Below are 12,204 nucleotides of genomic sequence, written 5' to 3'. Positions count from 1 at the left end.
GTATGTATGCTACAAGATGCTGCACAAGACCACTCGTGTGGATTTGATGCGTTCAGTCATACACTGAAAGTAGCTGACAAATGTCTAAGAGCTTTCAAGGCAACTAATACATTGTAGTAAGAGATGATGATTTGATTAGATCAGCTGATGCAACAAGATATTTTAAGCTGATTACATAATGTCATGTTTACCACTAAAGCATACATGCAGCTTGTCACTAGGGTACAAGATATGATGTTGTAACCAGAAAAAAAATGGACACCTAAGCATAAGAACTTGGGGGGGGGGGGGTAAAATGTAGCAGGGAGGAATACCCACATGAGGCACATTGCAGAATACTCTGTGATCAGGAGGTACAGCAGCTGCTGAAGCATCAATATCAACAATCCTGTCTTTCAGAAACTTTACCACGATTGATGTTACTACCTTTTTATCCCAGAGTGGATTCAGAATATCAAACTTCACATCACTGTCTGAAATGACAGCTGAATTTTTTTACAGGGTAGCCTGAGGACAAACTGATAGACTTTTATTGGGTTTAATGAAACTGAATGTGTTTAAATTCTGACACCATTCACCACCCATACTGAACACAACTCTGGATCCCCATCACAACTGTACCTGTGTGAACAGCTGAGTTACTAGTGATATAACATCAGTGTCATTTGTTCTGATAGTGAGTAAACTGCCATTGCAGTTGTTAACAAACAAGCAACGTTCAACCTCATCAATCACATGAGGACCCCAGCTGGAGCTGACATGCACTTGTGATAGGTGCTGCATGTTTGATAATGTGATTAGCAGTGATTTCTTGGTGTTGTAATGCAGACCTATTGTATCAATTTTCAAACATTTCAGTTGCCAAAGATAGGGTAATTTCTCATTCATAGCAATAATACTATCACTAGTAGTGAATAAGATCCAGTTATGAGACAGGTCTAGATATTTGAGTTCTTGGATAAAACTGAAGCTGTCAGCCAACTCTATAAAACCGCCATCTCCGATTGTGTTAAAACTGAAGTCCAACAACTCCAGCTGCTGTACGTGTGACATGTTAGCAGCCACAGCTGAGGCACCTGAAGATGTCATCCCATTATGAGACAAATCTAGATGTTTGAGACATGGTAAATAACAGAACATCTCAGCCAGTAGTCTCACTTCCTCATCCCCAATGAAAGACCCACCCAGCTTGAGTTCCTCCACATCTGCCTGCTGCACACGGTGTCCTACAGGCAGGACTGCAGAAAGAGCCTGGATGTTTGCAGTAATGTTACCAGCACATGTCAGATCTAATGTCATCCTGGGTGGGTTCTCCCCTAAGGCCCCCATCTGCCTGTACTGAATACAAAACTTTGCCCCTCCAGCTGAGCTCCACTCTGTACACCTGAGAGAACACCTGATCAACTAATGAGACAACATCAGCATCACCGGTCCTGATGGTCAGCCTGTTGCCCTTGTTGTTGTACACACCCAGGAGATACAGATAAAATGACCTCTCTGTGCTGAGGTTTACCTCTGAAAGGTTCTCCATGTTAGAGAGTGTGAGAAGCAGACATGTTCTCATGTTAACAGTAACACTATTCATATTGAAGTTAACATATTTCAGCTTTTCAAGATTGACCAACTTTTCATTCATAGCTGTGACACCAACCTCACCAATGTTGTTACCACTCAAATCTAACCACTCCAGCTGCTGTAGGTGTGATATGTGAGCAGCTACAGCTAAGGCACCTGAAGATGTGATCATGTTATTGGACAAGTCTAGATGTTTGAGACATGGTAAATAACAAAACATCTCAGCCAGGAGTGCCACCTCCTCATCCCCAATGAGACAAACACCCAGCTCGAGCTGCTCCACATCTGCCTGCTGCACACGATGTCCTACAGGCAGTACTAAAGAAAGAGCATGGATGTTCTCAGTAATGTTACCAGAACATGTGAGATCGAATGTCATGTCTTTATTCTCTCCTTCCTTTGCCTGTACTGAATACAACACCTTGCCCTGGTGGCTTAACTGCACTCTGTAGACCTGAGAGGAAAGTTTACTTACTAGGGAAACAATGTTCAAGTCACTAGTCTGGATGATGAGCCTGCTGCCCCTACTGTTAGTAATACCAAGGAAGAATCTGTAGGAAGATGTTTGGGAACCAAGAATTAATTGTGGTATGTTGTCCATATTAGCAATGGACTCACACAAATTTGCCACCTCATCCTTTCCAACCTTAGTTTTTCTTAGATCTAAAACTTCTATAGCTTTCAGGCTTGACAAGTTATGTGCAAAAAGGTTTACTCCCTCATTGGTCAAAACTGTCTGTGACAGATTTAGATGCTTTAACTTTTTGAGGCATTGCAAATGTTCAGTGAGAGTAAGAAAAGAATCTTTGGGAATTCTACATTTGAACAAGACAAGATGTTCAATATTTGGGATGAAAGACAAGAAGTCACATATTTTTGACATACCAAAGATAGATAATTTAGTCTTTTGAAGACTCAAATGCTTCAGTCCAGGTACAAACTGTAGCAGTGGGAGGATGTTGCTAAAGTCAGGGTCAGCAAGTGCAAGGTTGTTCAGGTAAAGCTTATCAATGCGACATGGTGTCTGGGAAACCAGAGCTGTGCTGCCTTCTAACAAAGATTTGTAGTGTGGGTACAAGACAACAGACCTATGTCTGGACTTCATAAGGGACAATACAAGCTGTGCCTCTGCTTTGTTCTGTTTGGACTTGAACAGGAGCTTAAGGATATCATCCTCATGGGAAAGTTTACATGTCAAAGGAAATGTTTCCTTCAGATGTGCCAGTGACAGCTTTCCTAAGTAACTCATGCTTGGCCATGATGTTAGATCAATGACATTACCTGGAAAAATCTGTGATGTGTGACTTTCAAATCTATCAACCTGCCCTGTCTCTGCAACACATATGGCAACTTTCTGGATGACAGAAAAATCTGTTGTATCCATGGAGAATAAGATTCTGGACAGCTGATAGGAGAACAGCTCTACCTGGTCATTCTGTGCCATATGTCCTGCAACAAGGTATGCCATGGTGTCCAACTTTGAGGAAATATCAAAGCATTGCCTCAAAAAATCATTAGCCCTGATAGTCTCTCCTTGTTCATAAATTGTCCCTGCCACCCATACAGCCATTATGTACTGCCGTACACACTCATGCTTGAATCTGTAGTATGGAGCAACAGAGGACCCTGAGTCAGAGGTTGGCTCTAGCCAGGCCTGCACATACTTCAACTGGTCATTAGTAAAACAAGACTGTAGACTGTCACGTGACAATTGCTTACATACACCTGCGGCATCCTGTTTGAAGAGCAATTTACCCAATTGGTATTGTATGTCTTGCTCCATGCCATCGTACACTTCTTTATCAAGATTTCCTTTGATACAGTGTTCATGACCACATTTTGTAACAACATAAGACACAAACTGTGTAAGCCTTACTGGAAGAGAACCCTTATCATTCCAGTAACAGCACAGATGTTTGTGGTAGTACTCATCTTTGATGAGGTGCATCACCAACATGTTGAAGCGGAACTGCTCCTCCAGTGAAACTCTACTAGTGGACAGAACATGCGTCTTCATAGCATCCTGCCAACATTTGATGTCAGCAGGGGTCAACATGAAGGACAGGTCATCAGTGGCCTCCTCAGCCGGTACTGTGCTGTCACTTGTTGTTACACCTAAGGTAAGATGAGAGATTTTCAGGGATTGTAGAAACTTCAAACAACTACATGCATAGAGGTCTCTTGTGTTTTTGAAGACCAAGCTATCAATGAAGCAGATATTGTCTGTCATATTGAGTGAAGAATATAAGAGACATATTTACTGAGTCTAAGAGAAACAACCAATACTGACCTGAAGTATGAGACACAAAATACATTGTATACTCCAACATGATACTATCATATAAGGATACATAAGCTCCTATCATATAAGGACAATCATTCAATAAGAAGAAGAATTGAAATGTGGTTTATTATGTACAAAGTGTATTCTTTATGTTCACTCATTGTGTTCTTTAGTTGGTAAAAGCTTTACAGTGCAGGTACCTGTTTGTTTCACCATATGCATCTCCACATCACCATCATCCTCCATCTTCTTCCTCTTCACTCCCTTGACTGTGGACCACTGAGGGTCAGGAACTTGACGTTTCCCCTTCTTCAACTGCTTCATCTTGGATCTTATTGATACTGCACCTTTCATAGAATTGTCATCTGTGATTGCACAACCATGGGTGGAAACAAACGATGTCAACCAATTTACAGACAGCATATAAATGTACAAACAGAAAAGGGTAGACCCAAACCAAATCCTGTATACATATTAATTGTACATACACACTGTGTCAGACTTCATATTGACCTTGAAATCAACAAAGCCAACTTTTTCTATTTTTTACATAATTCACCAATGCAGAAAATATAAATGCTGTTATGTTATGAAATAGAGTTCAAAATAAGTTGTTTTTTTCAGCCCCATCTTAATTTCTTGACCTCACCTCCATCAGAATCACTGTCACTGTCTGAGGATGATTCGCTGTCATCCCAGGACTTCTTGCTTGCTCCATGTTCCTCTTGGTCAGACATGTCTCCAATGTCAAGCTTTTCTAAAAATCAAAACGCAAGAAATCTTATGGACTCAACATTGTACCCAGTGCACAGAGGTGAAAGCAATGAAAAACCTGAAATTGTATACATTATACCTTATAAGAAAACTAATAGGTTCTCGCATGCAACCAACCTTCATGGAGTCAGACTTGACATTTGATATAACCAATGAATACATTTTGGTGGTGTAGAAGGCTACCTGATGTCTCATGGAACCCTGCCACCCTCAGCTGCTGCATCAGTGCCTGTAGAGTTGCCCTCTGTCCCTCCCTGTCCCTCCATCTGTACAGCAGCTGCCAGCACTGCTCGTATGGCTGGTCAGGTGACCCTGACTTTATGCTGTCTACATCAGACTGCGTGAAGCCCATGGTACGGGCCAGCCGCTCCCAGTCAGACCACAGGTCTTTGGACACTATCTCAAAGGCTGTGTCAAGATCTGAATAAAAAATGTGATGTTGGTGAATAAATATAATATTGGGAATTAGTAATATCATTGATACATATTATTACTAATTCAATCAATCAGATCATTCAGGCAATTTCCACTTTGCCACTTTTAACTTGTCACTTTGCCAAACATCTGCAGAAAGCAAAATGGGAAAGAAAATGGAGTGGATGAAATACATTCTTCATGGTAGGGAAATCAACATAAAGGAGACAAAGATCTAACCTGACTCAAAATCCATCGGTTCCTCTTTGACACTGATGTGTGTGTCTATGTCCATTGGCTCTCCATCAGGGGATGATGAGGAGGAGAGTGCTGATATGGTCTCTGCCTGCCAGTCACCAGAAGGGGGGTGATCCTCATCAGGGGAGTTACAATCTGCCAAGGAAAACATTTTATTGACCCTTAACTTTTATGACATTTATGGACCAGAACTAATCATGTCACTTTGTTTATATGATTACCTACAGCAAAGAACTTGAACTGACCTGCATGGAAGAAGTTCCAGGCTTTGTGCAGGTCTGTCTGGTCTATCTCCACACAGACATATAGCTCTGTCCCTCCACAGGCTGCCATCATCTGCTCATCCACATAATCTTCTGTGAGGAGTTCTGTCAAGGCTCCCTCCCTGCAGCCACCCACAAACTCTTGCACGCTGCTCCATCGATAGAATGTAAGGAGGCACCACACACTACCCTCCCACAAATCCTTGATGGAACCTTTTAGCTTGTCAAACCTTAGCATGGCAGAGTCAAACCTTTGCGGATCATTTAGCACCTCTTCTGTGAAGATGATGTCAGCCTTTTTGTTGAGCCAGTCAGTCCACTTTTCTTTAATGGATAGTTTAATCTTCACATCTGACAAATAAGGATCAGACTGTAAGGATGATAATTGAATTGCCAGGTAATACCTTTATTTATACCGGCGCCAACATTGACAAGGGGACGCGATAGTGAATCATAGGAGCCGATGCAACTTGATTGGAAGAGGCGTTTATTCCATGAAGCTCACTCAAGTACAGCCATGATAGAAGAGGGCGAAGAGGATCATGGGATCCCTGACAGTCAAGGCAGTGACGTCACTAACTCATTAACATTACCCAATGGCGTGATTTCTCTTTATCCTCTTATTTCTCTCTTTCTCCTTTTTACAAAACTATCGTGTGCTAAAAATTGGGAAGAACAATAGATGCAATGTTTAAAAAAATCAAAGCCTGTTGTTTACTTTTCGTAATGAATGGTATAAATACTAAAAATCTGCAAGGTGTGCATTAACAATAGTGAAGTCCATGAAATAATCCCCTTAACAATACTTGGGAAATCTAGATCTAATGAAAAGACAGATATAACATTACAATGTACGTGAAGAAGAGTGTTGACTAATGAGGTAAGGTTTGTTAAACATAATATGAAAGATAACAATTATGTAACATCAGATTGTGAATACATTACGTACGAATGAAGGTAACAGTTGGACTGAAATAAATTGTCAATGTTTTTCTGTGAGATACCAATGTCGTAGCTAACATAAAATGGGGACGAATACAATATCGATTATCTGCAGGAGAAAAAAAAAATACTGGTAAAGCAGAGTTCTGTTTGGGCAAAGTTCGTGACTGTCAAAGTTCTGTGACTCTCTTGGCCGGAGGTGTTAACAGTTACAGTTCGGCGTGAGCGATGTTCTTCTCGGCTGGAGCATAAAGTGCCTCTTGGCTGGTATACAGTTCAGCGTAGATGATATTCTTCTGAGCTGGCACAGTTCAGCGGTGATCAGACGAAGTTTGTAGAGCGGAGTTCGTAGGTGGGCATGTCCGTGGGCGGTCCGCGTCAAATCGGGTAGAACGTTATGTTGAAGGTTGAACGAAAGAAACATGGCGGTTGGTGAATTTTGACGTTGTACTCACACGGCCGGGGGACACTGGGAAGATTCGGGGTTTTGCCGGATAGGTAAGCTGAGTACTACTCCCTGCGACTTCTATGAGTCCTCTGGGGGTTGTTCAGCGAAGCTGGCGCAAGGATGAGGTGTAGTCACGCATAACTTCCGACCAAGGGCTCCGCTGGGGAGCTAAGACCAGATCCCCTCCTGCACTTGTGATGACGCCATTGTTGACCTACATCCTCATTTGCTAGTGGCTTCCCGTCCACTCAGAGTGCGATCTCCCCTGCGCAAAGTTCGGGTTTGGGCCTGGGTATCGTTTCCCAGCCGCTGCACACCACGCCAACATTGACAAGGGGACGCGATAGTGAATCATAGGAGCCGATGCAACTTGATTGGAAGAGGCGTTTATTCCATGAAGCTCACTCAAGTACAGCCATGATAGAAGAGGGCGAAGAGGATCATGGGATCCCTGACAGTCAAGGCAGTGACGTCACTAACTCATTAACATTACCCAATGGCGCGGTACTACTTTAAAAAAACACTGACTAAATATGGAGTTATGAGATATCTCTATCAAGTATTCTACCAAGGAAGCTCTGCATATGCATCGCTCTGCATATACATCAGCCCTATATGCATATGCATTCTTGTGTTGGCCATAAGGTAAGATAATATAAATAATGTATAATCACAAGATGTAGAAATATCTCTTAAATGAAATGTATTATACATGTAGTAAAGGCAACAATCATTTATTCTCACTCCAAACCTAGTGTAAACTTCTTGATAGCATTATTGTTATTTAATGCATGACTATGTGGTACCTGCACCATTCCGTAGTTTGACCTTAGTGTCCTTGACAGCCCTGACCAGTCTCTCTGTGGTGACTTCCTGACCTCTGGTCTCCCTCCACAGTTTCAGTCCTGCCTCACAGGCTGCCTCTGGCGTCTCCTTGTTCTGCAGAGTTTCCAGTTCCAGTTCAGACAGACCCAGGTGATGGAGGAGGGTTCTCCACTCATCACTAATGATGCTGGCCACCACAACCTCCATAGCTGCCTCTAAGTCTGCAATAATACATGAAAAAAATTCAGGAGTGCTCTGAATCTTAAGTTATCAGTTGGACAGTTGGAAGGACTGATATCTGTTACATGTATGCTGACTTGCTTTCAAACTGCAAACCTGAAAAGCATCTTATTATCCTACCATGATGTAATTCAGACAAGTGTATTTACATAATGTACACTAATTTGTACAACTTCTACTTGTATTTCTTATATTTGATGGCTTCATTAATTCCAATATTTACATTTTTGTGCATGACACATAGTATTTGTATTTAACCTACAACATCCACCTACAACATTTGTACAAGGTACTGGCCCATATCCACACAGCGCATCAATAAGATCCACATTAAGAGCCTGACATTAATCAGTTCTTACCTATGTCTAGCAGTCTTGATGGGCTCATGTAAGGACTGTCTGGCTTTCTGCTTGTGGATTGTCTCTTCCCTGCTCCATGTAGCTGATGCTGATTTCCAGAAATGCTATGAGCAGATCTTACTCCACTATGCATCTTCTTCATGAACTTTTCATCCTCACTAGCATCCTCCAACATGAAAGGAGACTTAATGTGTCTAGACTGAACTGAACTTTGTCCATTGCATCCCTGTAAGGGAGACGTACTGGGTCCTGCTTGAGTGATGAACTCCTGCCCAACACTGTTCATTCCAGATGACACTGCACTAGTAGCTGTTGTTTGGGAGGCATCAAATTGATCATAGCCCATGGACTCAACAGTACCACTAAGTATTGTTGATGATGACTCACTGGATAACTGACAAGGGGAGGTAGTTGGTCCTGACTGTGTGAAACCTTGAGTCATATCGGGCAACTCTGCAACAAACCTACTAAAGTTTGAAGTCATGGAGCTTCCTGCATTACCTGTATGAGAATCTTTTGATTTATGCCCATTTTCTTGAACAATTGAGCATGATATCATGGACATGAGTTCAGAGGCAATTACAGCCATCTCTTCTGATATCTTTGAAGTCAGTACACAGTGGGCCCTGATTTGCTTCAGTGTTGGGCAATACTGGCCGACTAAGGAACTAAACTCCTTGAATGAATCCAGGTTGTCATCAAGCCAGATAGGGTACAGTCTCTTGTTGTGTCTGAGAGCAGTTTCTAGCTCCAGTTTTGGCCAGTATTTGTGATTCAGCAGACTCTTGCTAGCTACAATCACAACAACTTCCATACTGTCACTAGCTAGGGCTGACATGATCCTGTCTCGGATGACTTCCCCAGTACTGATGGACAGTTCATCATAGAAAATGTCTTCTTGGGCGATACCCTTATCCTGGAGGGTTTGGACAAGTGGCCTGACAAAGGAATCCTTGTCTTCTCCTGCATGCACAATGAATACATGCTCCCCTGAAACTGTACACAGGAAAAAATGTCCCTAGTAACATTACACATCATGAAGATACATCTCACAATGTACACTTGTAACAGCAAACATATGATGCCATGTGTAATTGGTACGTACTAACATTATACTTTATATATTACTTTGATAGTAAAAGGAGCTGTAACTGTGACTATACATAAGCATAGTTTTTACTACATTTTAATTTATCAGTTAATAGTGCATGATATAAAATAATAGTGCATAATTAATAGTGCATGATATATCAACACGGATATCAACACTGATATATCATAAAGCTTTGTCTCAAGCATTAACATCCATTGGCATAATACCGGCAGGTTTACTGCAATTTCTCAAGCAATACTAATTTGGCAAATGATCAACGCATCATTTTCTCCAGTTACATGTTGCTGTTACAGCTTACCTTTGCCACTTCTTCTGTGTATATTTTTTTGTCTCTCTTGTCCTGTTAAAAACATAATATCGTAATTGGAACACACCACGGAATTGCACGAAGAACGGGCGCGTGGTTGGAAGGGGGTGCAATAATACCGGCAGAACGAAACACGGCACAACTAACTGCCGCTATGTACCTTTATACATCCTCTGTTTTTCCTTCCTTTGCTGTTAGTAATTGCACAAAACAAAAACCTGCGTGAGCATACAAAAAGTCATGAAAAAATGGGCGTTTACTATCAAGAATTTTCATTTAATTTTGGTCCGTCACAACCGCTATGACGTCAAACTTTACTGCTGGCATAGCATTAAAAATGGCGGGAAAATGGCGGCGTACGTTCAATTTGACCCATTCAGCCGTAGATCCGGGCAATAATGCAACGGTTCTTCACACTTTTACACGAGTTGTTGGTCACCAAAAGAAATTCAAGATTGCTGTTGAATCATGCTCGTCTTGTGCCGTGAGCATGTGCGATTATTATCTACAAATCTTGCGATGAACGTGACAGTGTGTTCATCCCATGACGAGCTTGCCTGCCCCGAAAATGATGTGAAAACTTTTGGCCTTGTTGTCTTCGAATGCACTGTTATCAAAGCCTTTTTGAAAATGTGTGAAATACGTGGATGTCTGAAGTGTGCTCGGAAATTACTGTTGCCTCGCTAGTGGATCACCGAAAATTTATCGTTTATGTCATTTGACGGTATAACTTATAAGTATTACTGCCGGTATTATGCCAATGGATACACTTCAACTGATTCAACAAGTTTAACTGATTACAGAATGTCAGAAGAAGACGTAAAGAATCACCTTTCTTTCTTGTTGGTTTATTGACAGTCTGGAGATCATGTGCACAGCTGCTGACAGCATTGCTGTTCTGGTCATGTAACCTTGAATGTTGAGAACTTCCTGGGTCAAAGATAACATTTTGTCCTGTCCTGTCTACATCATTACTACAGGTATTAAGTCTTCTGGCCAATCCACTATGCCCAGTCCTCCCTAGTGCTTGACAGAATGACTGAAATGCTCTGTCCCCTTTGGATGGCAATATGGCCAGTAGTTTGCGGATCTGATTTGGTCCATCCTTTTCTTGTACTTGTTGTTCATCTTCCTCTGTGATGATGTTGTCCTGTACAAGATAGTCTAGTATGGTGGGAATGTGCTTGGTTCCATGTACCAGCTGTACACGGTGGTCTCTCAAGGCACGCAGATGTTGAGGATCCATTACAAATGCCCCAGTATATATTCAAAAGTACTTTAAGGCACTTTTAGTGGCTATTGATCTTGACTACATTCGATAAATGGAAAGACATACCAGGGGGAAAAGTAACAGTACCTGTAAAATTGGCCCCTAAGGCCACACCAATTTAATTTCTTGGTTCACGGATTCGCTCGCTCCTATTTTTTGGAAAATAAAATAAAAATAAAGATTACCACTCTGCAAATTTTCACCATTAATGAAACCATTCACCATCTTTCTGGTGTAGCAAATTGGCCTTTATATTATAAGCTCCTTAAAGTGTGGGTACAGGTGCTGTTACTGTACAATAATAGTGTTTTTGTACTTTTTTCAAGCTGAAAACTTTTTTCTTTATGTTTTGGATTAGCCGTTACCTTTACCCCAACCATTTTACAATTTTTATTCTTATTTTTATTTCGCCCTCTCGCTCCATATTTTTTATGAAAAAATCCGTGAACCAAGAAATTAAATTGGTGTGGCCTAATACGACGAGGGGAATCCCCTAAACTGGAAAGTCCCCGAGCAAAATCTATTTTCTCACTTCATGCTCTGTCTTCATGCTCCTCAGCCTTAAGTTGGAGCTTCCATATATTCCCTGTGATCTGCTGTATAACAGGCTTCTGCATTTCACCAAACCCCTAACATCAGACCGAAGTTTATACACTTTGCGAGTCGGGAACCGAAACTTTCTTCACCACCTTCGCCATGTTCTTGGAATAGTTTATTCAATTTTAAGGGGTGGGGTGGTGACAGAAAAATATTACTAGTACTGGCGTACAGAAATAATGGTATACATTGCAGTGTAGATCACAATGGTAAAAGTTGATTAATGTGATGCAAAGTTTATTAATGTAAGTTGCATAAGTAAAATAAACATTATCTATGATGAACTATTACCCCTTGGCTAGCAATGGTGTAGGCCACAGAACCATTGAAAATGAATCATCACCATCACACATACAAGTCATACAATATAGTTTTCCATAGGGCTTTGATTTATCATTATTCTCTCAGTCCAAAGACGGTGTTCCTGTTTTATCTGTTCAAGCGTTTTAAGCCGTCCTGCTCATAATGTAGGGAACTTTCAATATTGCAGTGTTTGCCATATGTTCTCCCAATAAATCAATAATATCTCTCCAT

The 12,204-nt window shown here is 41.3% G+C and overlaps 1 protein-coding gene across 3 annotated transcripts; it reads right to left on the bottom strand.

The window, feature by feature from the left end:
* Positions 1 to 97: 97 nt before the first annotated feature.
* Positions 98 to 11,173, bottom strand: LOC118414023. Of its 3 annotated transcripts, none has more exons than XM_035817749.1 (9): positions 10,635 to 11,173; positions 8,383 to 9,378; positions 7,765 to 8,004; positions 5,551 to 5,919; positions 5,288 to 5,440; positions 4,817 to 5,053; positions 4,509 to 4,616; positions 4,060 to 4,224; positions 98 to 3,690 (listed from the first exon to the last, which is right to left on the bottom strand). In XM_035817749.1, the coding sequence occupies exons 1-9, from the start codon at positions 11,047 to 11,049 to the stop codon at positions 1,271 to 1,273; spliced, it is 5,103 nt and encodes a 1,700-aa protein (XP_035673642.1). In that variant the 5' UTR covers positions 11,050 to 11,173; the 3' UTR covers positions 98 to 1,270. The 3 variants fall into 3 exon arrangements, with proteins under 3 accessions (XP_035673642.1, XP_035673643.1, XP_035673644.1); XM_035817750.1 differs by having other exon boundaries at positions 8,383 to 9,345; XM_035817751.1 differs by lacking the exon at positions 5,551 to 5,919.
* Between the last annotated feature and the right edge of the window lie 1,031 nt (positions 11,174 to 12,204).

This window comes from Branchiostoma floridae, chromosome 4 (assembly GCF_000003815.2).
Source record: "Branchiostoma floridae strain S238N-H82 chromosome 4, Bfl_VNyyK, whole genome shotgun sequence".
NCBI classification, from domain to species: domain Eukaryota; kingdom Metazoa; phylum Chordata; class Leptocardii; order Amphioxiformes; family Branchiostomatidae; genus Branchiostoma; species Branchiostoma floridae.
This window is presented reverse-complemented; position numbering and strand designations above follow the sequence as displayed.